General features: G+C 57.7%; 1 protein-coding gene across 1 annotated transcript in view; it reads right to left on the bottom strand.

The window, feature by feature from the left end:
- Window positions 1-11,680, bottom strand: part of HIP1R (huntingtin interacting protein 1 related) — a gene marked incomplete at its 5' end in the record, with an annotated part of 12,689 nt that extends 1,009 nt beyond the window's left edge. The window contains 26 exons of the mRNA XM_010297246.1: window positions 835-940; window positions 1,564-1,664; window positions 2,116-2,178; window positions 2,447-2,468; window positions 2,647-2,705; window positions 2,832-2,942; window positions 3,736-3,872; window positions 4,252-4,359; window positions 4,664-4,750; window positions 5,082-5,229; window positions 5,484-5,678; window positions 5,916-6,017; window positions 6,493-6,611; window positions 6,912-6,998; window positions 7,073-7,256; window positions 7,633-7,705; window positions 7,775-7,833; window positions 7,924-8,061; window positions 8,273-8,348; window positions 8,447-8,504; window positions 8,984-9,124; window positions 10,249-10,310; window positions 10,614-10,690; window positions 10,812-10,892; window positions 11,150-11,206; window positions 11,538-11,680. Of these exons, the coding sequence (XP_010295548.1) occupies window positions 835-940; window positions 1,564-1,664; window positions 2,116-2,178; window positions 2,447-2,468; window positions 2,647-2,705; window positions 2,832-2,942; window positions 3,736-3,872; window positions 4,252-4,359; window positions 4,664-4,750; window positions 5,082-5,229; window positions 5,484-5,678; window positions 5,916-6,017; window positions 6,493-6,611; window positions 6,912-6,998; window positions 7,073-7,256; window positions 7,633-7,705; window positions 7,775-7,833; window positions 7,924-8,061; window positions 8,273-8,348; window positions 8,447-8,504; window positions 8,984-9,124; window positions 10,249-10,310; window positions 10,614-10,690; window positions 10,812-10,892; window positions 11,150-11,206; window positions 11,538-11,680 (2,594 nt within the window). The remainder of the gene's footprint in view (window positions 1-834; window positions 941-1,563; window positions 1,665-2,115; window positions 2,179-2,446; window positions 2,469-2,646; window positions 2,706-2,831; window positions 2,943-3,735; window positions 3,873-4,251; window positions 4,360-4,663; window positions 4,751-5,081; window positions 5,230-5,483; window positions 5,679-5,915; window positions 6,018-6,492; window positions 6,612-6,911; window positions 6,999-7,072; window positions 7,257-7,632; window positions 7,706-7,774; window positions 7,834-7,923; window positions 8,062-8,272; window positions 8,349-8,446; window positions 8,505-8,983; window positions 9,125-10,248; window positions 10,311-10,613; window positions 10,691-10,811; window positions 10,893-11,149; window positions 11,207-11,537) is intronic.
- Between the last annotated feature and the right edge of the window lie 420 nt (window positions 11,681-12,100).

Below are 12,100 nucleotides of genomic sequence, written 5' to 3'. Positions count from 1 at the left end.
TCCCCCCGAAAAGGGGCGGGGGCGTGTCTGCTGCCCCCCGCCACAGCAGCCCCACACGCATGCTCGCCAGCTTGGCGTAGCCCCCAGGCAGCCATGTTCTGCGTTAGAGCAGAGACACAGAGCAAACCGTGTCAGGACGGTCCCTGGGCATGAAAATCTGGGGGTGGAAAGGACGGATGGACAGATGGACACGTTTATTCTTGATGGTCCCATCACAGCCAGACAAGGTGACCCCTGCAAGGCCCTTCAGGCCCAGGATACCAAACCAGCTCTGCTCCCACCAGAGCCAAGCACACGCAGATAAGTAGCATCAGTTAAGACAGACTATTTTTTTTTTAGCCATACTCTTAATTTTAAAACCATCTGCTGTAAAAAGCAGTATGGGTCCTCCTCCCCTCAACCGTTTGCTCATTGAAACCTCTACCCATCGCTCTCGCCCACACCAACAGGAACGGTGGCAAGGACCAAAATCCCTCATTCTCAGTGCTGGTTCCTGCAGTCGCTTATTTGGGGTTTCTTCTTAGTTATTAACATTTTCTTTACATAATCAGCTTGGCAGGAGGAAGACGGGAGGTTTTACAGATCTTCATTTCTAAGGCAAGCCCTGCTACGTATGGGAATATTAACGCAGGTGAACCGTGCAGATCAAAATCACAGACTGATTTGAAAATAGTAAGAGCTCCCCTTCCTCCCTGCTCCGGGAAGGGGCTGCAGGGCGGGCAGACAGGATGGCCACGCGCCGCTGCCCAAAAGCATCCGTCGGACAAAACCATGGGAACAAAATGAGTTAAAGCTTGACAAGCTGCGCGCAGACGGTCCTGCTGGGACACTCACCTTGGAGGCAGCCACCAGCTGGGCCGTGCTGGCAGCGATTTCATGGGAGCAGACAATCAGTTCTTCATATTTGCCCGTGTGCAGGACAACTCTGTCTGCTGACTCCCTGCATTAGGGATCAGAAGGGAGATCGTATTAGAGATACTCGCTGTGCACTACGAAGCAAATGCAGCTTATTTACTCCTGCTATACCCTTAGAAATCAGCATCAGACTTTGAACAAGCAGCTTTGTCTGTAATTATTTAAAGCTCATTTACAAAGCAAACAACTCAAAGCCCAGATCCAGAAGTTCTGGACAGGTATAAAATGTCTCCTTTGAGGAGACAGAATTGTGTTTCTGTAAAGACGTGGATGAGATTTTTCAAAGCTTTATGCCAAAAAGCCCCCACACTTCCTGCACCCGCATGGGGATACCCTGCCCCAATCCCAACCACCCCATCCACGACCATCTGAGCAGCAACCAGGACACGGGAGTGCTTGATTGCGGCAACTTTAACATTTTGCAAGCAGGGAGGAGCTGGCAGTCCCTATTTCAGTGACCGTGTGGTCCAACACGGGCTACGATGCTCTACCAGGAATTAGCAATCATGCTCTGTGCAGACTCAGCAGCGGGACAGTTTGGGTTGTCAGGTGATGGAGAAGCACGGGCCGGCCCTGGGCACAGCACGCGGAGCCGTGCCCGGAGGGGAGCCTCCTTCAGCGGCCAAGGAGAGGTCCCGGGGTACCTACACGAGCTGCGTGGCTCCCCAGCCCACTGCCTTGGAGGCCGAGATCAGCCCTTCAGTCCAGCGCGAGTTCTTGGCGTAAAACTCCTGAGTTGTTGCTGCCCCCTGTTGTCATGAGAATATTATGGCCTGTAATAACTTGTTTCTAATATACAACATATATACATTCATAAATCCATAAAAAATATCCATATAAAATATAGCAATATATGAATTCATATATAAAGCCATAAATCGAGGGATTGGCAGCATTTCTGTGCCCTTCGGGCCACTTAAATACATACTAAGAAAACTAACTTTGGAGCCCCAAGCCTGCAAATTTGGGCTGGGTTTAAAACACAAGTTTGGGCCATCGTCTTTAGATGGACACGGCTTTGCAAAGGTGACAGTGATGTGTGCGGAGAGCACAGGGCTGAGCAGCCCATCTCCAGTGAGCGAGACTGTCAGAGTACCACTAACAGGAGAAAGCACAAAATTCAGCAGGTGTTTCTGCAAATTGTGGGAAATTCTCCTGTATTGCATGTTGGTGCAGAGGCGAGTGTAGGGGAGGACTTACCCGGCCACTTTCTACTATCTCCTTCTGTAAGTTCGTAGATGTTGTTACAAGAAGTCGAATAGCCTGGAATGAAGAAAAACTGGTTTTGGTGTTTGATGTGGGTTTTACAGAGAAGGATGAATGCTATTGATGGTGGGAAGTTTTGTGCAGTCTTTGACACCCCAGATGATAGGTTTCTGCAGTACTGACCTTCATTAGGTCCGTGCAGGAGTTCATTTTGGAAACAACAAAAAAAGTGTTCAGCATCCTCTGATGCCACGTCCAGGGAAGCAGGCTTTGGCCTCAGCTAGAAAATGGATGTTTTTTGGAGACCAGCCAGCCTGCAGGTTACTTCTAAGCAGCCCACAAAGCAGCTGCGAACAATTGGCTTAGATGTACAAGACGAAGGTGCATCCTTCTAAAGAGAATTCTGTGCTCAGCATCAGGACGATGCAGCCCTGGGTTGCACGTGGGGCTTCGGGGCAGAGCACAGCCCAGCAGGGTATGGGCACAGAACAGAGCGGCTGTCGCATGCCGCCCCTCAAAACTCACCGCTCGTTCACTTCAAGCTTAACACCGGAGCTCTTGTTTCTGGCCTGGCTCATCATCTCCTGGAGGGAAACACAAGACGAAGGGTTGGATGCCATGTTGCTGCAAGGGCAAGCGGGGTGGAGGAGAGGTGGACACTTCGGTGCCCCAAGGCACCAATAATGGCCTGTCCTGCAGCTTCGTCTCACCTCTATCCGCCTGACAGCATCCTCAATCGCCTCTGAGGTGGAGGCCATCTCCTTCTCAACCATGTCCCCCAGCTCTTCTTGCTTGATGTCTAAGCTCTTGGGCCTCAGCTCCTGCCGGAGGAGGCAGCAGCCGCCAGGAAGTTTTTAGGCAGAGAGAGAGAAAAGGGAATATTTCTAAGGAATAACACCAAACCAAGGTATCCGACTCCTTTCCCCACCCCCAAATAAATAAAGCTGCAGGAGGAGCGTTCTGCAGACCACAAGGATGAAGGGACATGCGCCACCAACTTGCAGCAAACATGACACAGAGGTAGGAAATTTTGTCCCCAAATCAAGGGGACAAAAGTCGATCACAGGAGCAGTTTTGGTAGGGTAGGGCTCCAGAGGGCTCTGGAGAGCTGACAGCCTTTGAATTAACAGCGATTTAATGGAAAACTAAGGGGGGGTTTCAGGAGAAGAACTATCTGAAAGTTGGGAAGTTTTTATTCAGCAGGGAATATTGCGCTGAAAGACTTCAGCTGATCTGAGGGTGACTGTGCACCACACCAGGAAGGGTCTCGGCACTCAGAAGCTGAGATGGCTCAAGGAAAGCACCAGAACCTGTGGGTATGGGGGGACAAGCCATCTCAAAGTGCTCACTCCAACCCAGCGTCTCTGCTTTCAGCTTTGGACAATGGGGAAAGGCATGGTTTGATTTTTAAAAACATTTTTTTTAAAAAAAAGCTGTCCATTAAGGTGCAACCAGAAGGCTGCGAGCAAACATCCTTCCTTGACAAATGGGGGCAATATACTTCTCTGTTAACTGCCTGCTTTGATTTTTCCTTTAGGAAATATCAACGCCAGTAAATAACCCACCCTGCCAGCTGTGGGCAGGAAGGTGGGTGCTCTGGGCTCCACCTCCTACCTGGGCCAGCTGCAGGACCCCCCGCAGCGCCCGCCGCACGTCCCCCAGCTCGGCGTGCCCCAGCGTCTGCTTGTCCTTCAGCTCGCCCAAGTAGTCCAGGCTCCGCTGCCCACAGTCCCGGCACGTCTCCATAAGCCCTGGGGAGAGGATGGGTTGGTGCCAGGCCCCTCGCTGGGCAAGGGGTCCCTCCATCCCAGCCCTGCCACCCTTCTCTTTCTCCTCCCCTCGGCTGCGGAGATGATGCCGAGCATTGGCAGAATCCAGCAAATTTCTTGCAGAAGAGCATAAATCAGTGTGCAGGAGCAAAGCGATGTTCCTGGCCCCAGAAGGTGCACCAGAAGGGAGCGAATGTTGGGAAGGGGAGCACGAGGAGTTGGGGGCACCACACGGTCTCTGGGGAAGATCTGCTCCATATCCAGCCCCTGCTGGAGGGGGCTTTAGCACAGCCATCCCAAAAAAGCACCCCACAAGAAAAACCCACCCCCAACACCCACTGCGTCCATGCACGGCACTCACGGTCAGCATGGTCAGTGGGAGCCAGGTGGGACGTGGCACTGCCGTTCACGATGGTGTCGGCCGTCAGGTGCGCGAAGAGGGCCAGAGCTCCCACCAGCCCTGCAGCATCTGCCGGCAAGCGGATGTGGTCAGGTGCTGCCAGCCCAGGGCACAACTTGCCATGGCCTGGGGGCTGCAGCCCACCCTTGAAGGCACTCAAGGATCGGTACAAGAGCTTGGAGACGTCAGTATTGACCCCTTCAGCTTGCAGGTTGCTCCTTGAATGAGCACATGGGAACCCACCAACTCCACCCACCGTGTCCCTCCATCACCAGGGCATTGCACGCTTGCCGATGGCCCCGAAGCAGCTGGGGGCTGCTAGATGTATAAAAGCAAGATGCAAACAATGCCACCGGTCCCCGGCCCCAGGTACCTGCCATGGAGGCCACGTACTGCGCGTGTCCGTTCTCCAGGGCATCCGTGGACTCCAGCGCTGCCTGTGCCCGGCTGAGCAGGTAATCTGCAATGAATTTAGGTTTGTTAGTGCAGTCAGGCTGCCGAGTGTCCGAATGAGCGTGAGTGCCGACTTCACAGGGCACCACTGAGTGGAAGCCAAGATGGCTTGGGTCCTCGCAGCCCCGGCTGGGGAGCAGCACTAAAATCTGAGTCATTAAAGCAAAACAGTGCTGAGATCAGAGCTAAAAATTTAGCACTGGGAAGTCAGACCCCAATCTCTTTGGGTGAGACATTTGGTGGGAAAAGATGCCTGGAGAGAGCTGAGATACAACATGACGTGTCTCAGAGAGAGAAGAGGCTGTGGGTTGCAGCCCCCGTGGTCAAGCAGGACATGCCTGGGGAGCTGGTGCAGCGGACATGCAGCGGGTCGTCCAGCTTGGCCACCGCGTCACGGAGGATGTCCTCCGCCTCCCGCACCGTCTCCTGCAGGATGCCGAACTGCTCATCCAGCAGCTTCTGCTGCAGATTCTGCTCCTGGTTGCTCTGCGGGGTGGAAGGAATGGGTGAGTGGCACAACTGGGACACAGGACCCCTATCACCGTGGCCCCACCACCAGCATACCCCTCGAGAGCCCCTTTGCAGGACTAGACCTAAGCATCCCATCATTGCTGGTGCAAGTCACATCCCACCGGCTACATCGGCAATGGCTTGGCTGAGCCCCGCGACTGGTCAGCACCCCCGAACAGGTCTCACCCCAGCAAGCAGAGGGGCAGTGGGCTCTCCACACAGCACCGTACCTTCTCCAGGAGCCTGCCCTGTAGCTCGCGGATCTCCCTCGTGGCCTTGTCTGCCTCCTGGCTCAGCTGCAGCTCCTTCTCCTCAATGAGGCCACGCGTGGAGAGCAGCTCGCACTCCTTCTCGCTCACCGACCGCCTCAGCACCTCCTTCTCGGCATGCAGGGCCTCCACTTGGGCATTGAGCTCCGCACCTGCCTGCCCGTGGGGCGAGGAGACCCCCGTCACCCACCTGTCACCATGTCGCGAGCCCAATGCTTATGCAGGGGAGAGCTGAGGACATGCGCAGCTCGTGACACCGATGGGGTGGACCCACATTCATCACCATGATGGCTCCCTGGGCTGCTGGCTTGGCAGTGGTGGCAGATGTGCCATCTTGCACGGCAGGGATTTGTGATGAGAATTTGGGTGCACCCTGCGCCCTCGGCCTCGTACCTGCTTGGCGTGGCTGAGCGAGCGCTGCGCCTGGTCCAGCTCGTCCCGCCGGGCGTCCAGCTCCTGCCGCAGCTGCTCCATCTGCACGCTCTGGTCCTCCAGCTGCAACCGCACGCCCGTGCCAGGGCTCAGGCGCTGCAAACGCGCTCCAGCCCCGCTCAGCACCGGCACACAGCCAGGATGGCGGGAATGAATCCGGCCGCGTTTTGCAGGAGGGGTTTTCAGGGTCTTGGGGGTGGTATCCTGAAAGGGCTCCTTTCCCCCGGGCAGGAATTTTGGGAGCAGACCCCAGCTCAGGCCCCGGAGAACAACAGCACCCAAACCCATCAATTTGCATGTGGCATTTTCTTGGGGGACGAAAAGGCAGATTTGGGCAGGAGGGAATGAGGCATGCATTAAATAACGCCTTCCTGAGGAGCCAAGGGAACTCCTTCCCGGATCAGGGACCGACATCAGCAACCACCCCTACCCCTTGCACCCAAACTCTGCGCAGCCGCTGTGTTTCCTGGGCTGGGAAGGGCTCTGCCGAGCGACGAAGCCCCACGGCACGGAAGGATCCGGGGCTGTGCCGGCTCACCTTCATCTCGGCCTCTCGCTTGACCTGCTCCACCTGAAACGCCAGCTGCTCCTTGACACGGGCCACCTCCTCCTGGCTCTGCTGCGTGACCGTCAGCTGCTTGGCAGTGTCGGCGTTCTGCGTGGGGACATGAGGCTTAGCGGGCGTTCGGCGGGGAGACCCTCGCCATCGCCGGGCTTGTTCTGACCAAATTCTGGCTCAGGGGATACCTCCAAGATGCCTTTCTCATGGCACCCAAAATGCTGCCTGCCAGTGGCCATGAATTGAAGGGGTGGCCCCGGCCCAGCGCGCAAAGGTCCCTGGGTGCAGGACGATGGGACCGATACGGGGTGGGGCTGGGGCACACGTGAGCCACACTGGCAGTGGCAGAGGGACGAAGGCCACGGTCGGTCCCTGCCTGGCAGACGGCAGCGTTCCCTTCCTCAGGAGCTCAGCGTGCGTGTTGATGAGCTCGCTGTGCTTCTCCTTCAGCTTCGTGTAGCGGATCTCTGTGGCACTGGCTTTCTCTGCACAGGGCGAGAAAGCATCAGCAACCGCGGCACGGGTGTCCTGCAGCCGACGGGTGCTGTAGGGCACCTACTTTCCGCTTCGGCGCAGAGCCGCTGGGACCTGTCGCTGTCCTGCTTCACCCTCTGCAGCTTCTCCAGCTCGTCCCGCAGCTGCTCATTGTCCACCAGCGCCTTCTGCTTCTGCTTGCGCTGCTCCTCCACTTCGCCCTCCAGGCTGTTCACCTGCGCCTTGAGCTGCGTGATGTACCGCTGCGCCTGCGGGACACCGTCAGGCACGCGGGCACTGACCTGCACCCACGCCAGCAACAACTCTGCCCTCCCCAACATCCCTATCCAGGCGCCCGGCTGCGAGTCGGGGAAAGCAGCTGCGAGATGCACAGGGAAGCTCTCCCCTCGGCCCCTGCAGCCGCTCTGTCCCTGCTGCAAGCAGGAGGTCGTGACAGTAAGAGACAGGTCTCGTGTCCCCCACCCCATCTACATCAGGAGTCAAGTCCTGGCACCGGGAGAGGCCCCGAAGCACAGCGCTGGGTGCCAGGACCCCACTCCTGCTGCATCCTGTCGGGGTTTCCACACTACAGCACCAAAAAACACCCCACTCTCCCGCACCGGCTGCTCCCCAGCTGGGCTTTACCTCCAGTTTAATCTTCTCCATCTCTGCTCGGAGCATGTCCACCTCCTTCTTCAGGCTCTCAATCTGCGCATCCCTGCAGAGAGAGGCAGGTTGGTCTCAAACAGCAGTGGCCTCCCCCGTCTGCCACCATGGACACCCATACCTGTCGTCCCGAATGCCATTGGGTGGCCCGAAGGTTTGCTCGAATACATCCGAGGTGACCTGGGGAAGACAGAAGGTGCCGAGCTGAGCCAGGCTGCGGATGCCTGTCCCCACCGTCGCAGGGTCCCCACCCCATCCCCGTGCTCCCACCTGCGGCTCCGTGGTGGAAGCCGTGCTGATCTCGATGAGGTTCTCTGGCTCCTCATCCTCGGGGGCTTCCTCGGGGATGACGACCACCGGCTTCACATGCTCGGCCAGCGCAGATGCCCGCAAGAAGTTTGGGGGGCTCTGCAGGGACAAGAAGTCGTGGTGGCATTGCCAAGGGGTTTTGGGAACCACCGCAGGCAGACGGCCGAGGGAAGGGAGGCAACCATCCCTGTGCTGCCGAGATGTGCCGGAGGGTCCCTCTGTGGTGTCCCCAGACCCCAAACCCATCCGTAGGGACACCCCCGTGCACCCTGAACACACACAAGCACCACATGCCGAAATCCTTCTGTACCTCTGGCAGCCGAGGGATCTGGATGAGCCGCTTGAAATACAGCATGTCGGATGCTTTCTTAAAGAAGTTTTTCAGGCTGGAGAAGGGGGAAAGAAAAACCGCTTGTAGGGGAGGTGGGGAGGGAGCTTGGCAGGAGGGAGGGGACCCCACCGCCCCACCTCGGCCCCTGGTTACCTGCGAAACTGCTCGTGGAAACGGTCTCGGTGGCCCTGCAGCGTGTCGGCTGGCAGACCTGCGGCGATGGCGGGGGACAGCCGTGACTGATCCGGGGCTGCAAATCTATTCACATGCGCCCGGATCCGTCCGGCTGCAAAAGTCAGCGGGATAAAGGCCAGGTGGGAGCAGGATGCGAGGGGTCAGGACGGGATTGGGGTGTCCCCATCCCTGGCATAGGGACCAGGGACGCGGCGCAGAGAGAGGCGGGTGCGGGAACCCCGAAATACCCGCGCGAGGCCCCTGACACCGCGCTGCCCAGCAATCCCATGCAGGGGGCTGGCGGGCCAAGGCACATCAGTTTCAATTAATCAAGGACAAATCCTTCTAATTCCTCCATCTGGGATGTCTACGTGGGATGGAGCGGGTCCTTAGAACCCGGGCGGGATACGGGAACATGGTGACGGATGCCTCCATCCACGCAAGTTTGAGTCCCAAGTCCAGCCAACAGCCCGACCCGGGAAAAGACCAGTGCAGGGCACGTCCCCAGGGACTCACAGGAGTGCAGCTTGAACATTAACTTGACGGCATAGTGGTAGAGGTGGCTGCAGTCCTGGATGACCTGGATGAGGGGGGCCAGGCGGCACTGCACCGCCGACATCTGCGAGATCGCCATCGAGGTGTTGAGCTGCCTGAAAACTGAAGGGTTGAGCGCAGTGAGGCGCCGGCGCTGTGTTTGCAGAGCCGTCCTGCTCCGGGCGACTCGGTTTGATCGTTAACCACGACGGACGTGGCTTTGCCAGGACACGGGGCAAACGCCGGGGCTGCTGCCCGTCCTGTCCCACTCAGCTGGGAACAACCCCTCTCTGTGCAAGAAAAACACCCAAAAGGATGTGTGGTGGCAGAGGGACGGGGTGCTCAGCTCTGCTCCCAATACCCCAACCCCAAAAAGGAGGGATTTAACCCCGGAACGATGCAAAGGCAGGATGGCTGCCCTCAGGAGCTGCCACTGCACGATGCAGCTGGGGAAGGCAAGGGGTCTCGCTCCGCTCTATTTAATCCTGCATGGAGCTGGGAGAGGATCCCAGGGCAGGGGACAGGCCTGCAGGCACCGCAGCCTCGCCTGCCCCGGCTCGGAAACGGATCCCTTCCCTTGGCAGGAATCCAGCCAGCATATCCACCCCGGCTTCTCCCCTGTTCAGCTTTAAAGTATTTATAAATATAAATTCTCTGTTATAACTGGGTCAGGAGGGGAAGCGGAAGGCTGACGGGAGCTGGGAACATGGTCTCTCCTGCTGTGCCCTGTTTTCCAGGGCAGCTCCGTGTTCCTGACTCACAACGGAGGAAGAAACCGCCACGTATTTAAGCCATCTAAAAATTTCTGGAGCAGGTGAGAGAAGCAAACATGGGCAGGGGCCTTCAGCCCTCCCCAGAGGTACTTCAACAAGGGGAAATGAGTATTTAGAAAGAGGTACAGCCCCATCCTCTGCCTCAGGGGCATAGAAAGGATTTGAGTAAAGCGTATGATTAACATGGTTGTACCAAAAAGAAATAAAAACACATTTCAGAGGAGCACCACTCTGAAAACAACACTCTGCGTTGCTTAGGTGGGCTAAAACCAGCCACATTCCTTAAATATTTTCCTACAACAGCATCCACAGGGGAATCCAGCTGAGAAATGACCTCAGAAATCTCATGGGAGGAGGAGGAAGGACCTGAGCCTCCGAGCTCAGCCTCCCAAGGTGGAACTCCATTCACACCAAAGAGCCAACTCATGGCTCAAGAGCCCTGGGGCGAGCGGGAGGGACCTGCCGCCTCCTCACCTGACTCCGAAAGCCTCAGCTCACAGTCCAGGTAGTCGAACAGCTCGACCGTCAGTTGGAAGCTGCCAAAAAAACCAAAACCCTGTCACGCAGTGGCAGAGACATCCTTGCTCCTGCTGCTCCTGTTCACGGCAGGTGCCCGCGCCAGCGAAGGGCGCAGATTGACAAGAATTTGGTGGGTTTGCTCCCTGCATTCGCGCTCCTCACCACTCTGCGAGTGCAGGAGGAATCGAGCACCTGACCAATTTATAAAACACCAATGGCCGCCCCGAACAGGAGCTGTTTCGTTAGCGGGATGCTGCCAGCCGGGCAGCACCGAGCCGGTGACCGTGCACCGGTTGCTTCGCTCCTGCCAGGACACTCACATGTTGTTCACGTCCGTCCCTGCGGTCTTTTCCAGCACCTCATCCGACACTTCGAGGCCTGGGGGGAACTCAGGATGCTTTGTAAAAGGAAAAAAAAAACCCAGCAGTTGTTGGTAATATTTTTGCTGATGCGACACAACCCCCGGCAAAGCCCCGTACGCCGGCACGGCAGGGTGTGGCGGGGACAGAGTCTCTCACCTTGGCATGGAAGGAGATCTTGGTGAGGAGGAGCCGCGTGTAGATGCTCACCAGCTGCCCGTATCTGTCGTGCAAATGGCCCTGCCAGAGACACGTGGGGAAACATGGCGAATCCGCAGCGACGTGACCGGATCTGGCAGAGCCCACGCATGCTGGTGAACCCACGCCAGCCCTACGGCTCTCGCCCTCCTGCCCTTCGCCACGCGTGTAACCATCGCCCGGTCGGAGGCGATGCGTTATTTCAGGTGGTGCTTTGCCCTCCCCGTGCCCACGATGCCCTTTCAGCACCCACCCCAAAGCCTCCGGGAAGGCACAACCTCCCGCTTCGCCCCACTCACCCACAGGTCCCCCGTCTCTCGGATGTTGCTGCGGTACCTCTGGCAGTCCTGGAGGACCTGGGGACAAAAACGGAAGGGATGCGGCACGGTGGGGCCGGCACGGAGCTGGGTGAGCGCCTGCCTGCCTGCCCTGAAGCTGGGGAAGGGGATGGATCCGGCCCCTTACGCCACTCCACCTTTGGGAGAAGTTCAAGCCCTTCAATGGCAACCAGAGGCGGGGGCTTTGCCCAGGGAGGTTTCAAAGGCGCGGGGTATCAAACCCCACGGCCCGGGAAAGGCGGCCGGGGCAGGGAAGCAAACACAGCCTCTGCGCAGAGGGACATTGGCAAAAGCCAAAAATTCCCGCCTGCCAGCGACGCGGGAGGGACGTTTCGGAGGGGACACTCACGTTGGGGTGGCCGTCGCGCAGGACCTTGTGCAGGACGTGGCAGAACTTCCAGCTGAGGATGGCGCTGCTGGGCAGGGGCAGCCCGATGGCGTAGGACCAGAAGGTGAACGCTCCCTTCTCGTGGTGCGTCCCCAGGATGATCCCTTCCCCATGGTCAAGGCCAACCGGACACAGGCGGGAGCAGGGGACAGGCGGGGCCGGGGGCTATTCCTGTTCAACTTTCGTCAAAAAGGGGACAGGCACCGAGTGTACCGCAGGCACGGAGATGACCGCAGCAATGCTGCACTCGCAGATCAATCCCCCATTATTTTTTTTTCGGGTGCACCTTCCCCTGCTGCGGGGAACACTGGGGCCCTTTGCATTTTATCGCCAAACAAACGCAATTTTCTCGCACTGCCCTACTTTGTATTTTCACTGATGGATGAACCTACAAGACGTCATCCCCCAGCCAAGCTCTGCATGAACTTCCCACCTCCCAAACCTCCCACGGCTCCAGCCCCACGGGGTGAAACCCCTCCTGCCTCATCCAGGCGAGCCGGGGGACAGGAAACGATGGGCGTGGT

Source organism: Phaethon lepturus, unplaced genomic scaffold, assembly GCF_000687285.1.
Source record: "Phaethon lepturus isolate BGI_N335 unplaced genomic scaffold, ASM68728v1 scaffold17601, whole genome shotgun sequence".
NCBI lineage: Eukaryota > Metazoa > Chordata > Aves > Phaethontiformes > Phaethontidae > Phaethon > Phaethon lepturus.
The sequence above is the reverse complement of the archived record's forward strand: the minus strand, read 5'-3'. Positions and strand labels throughout refer to the sequence as shown.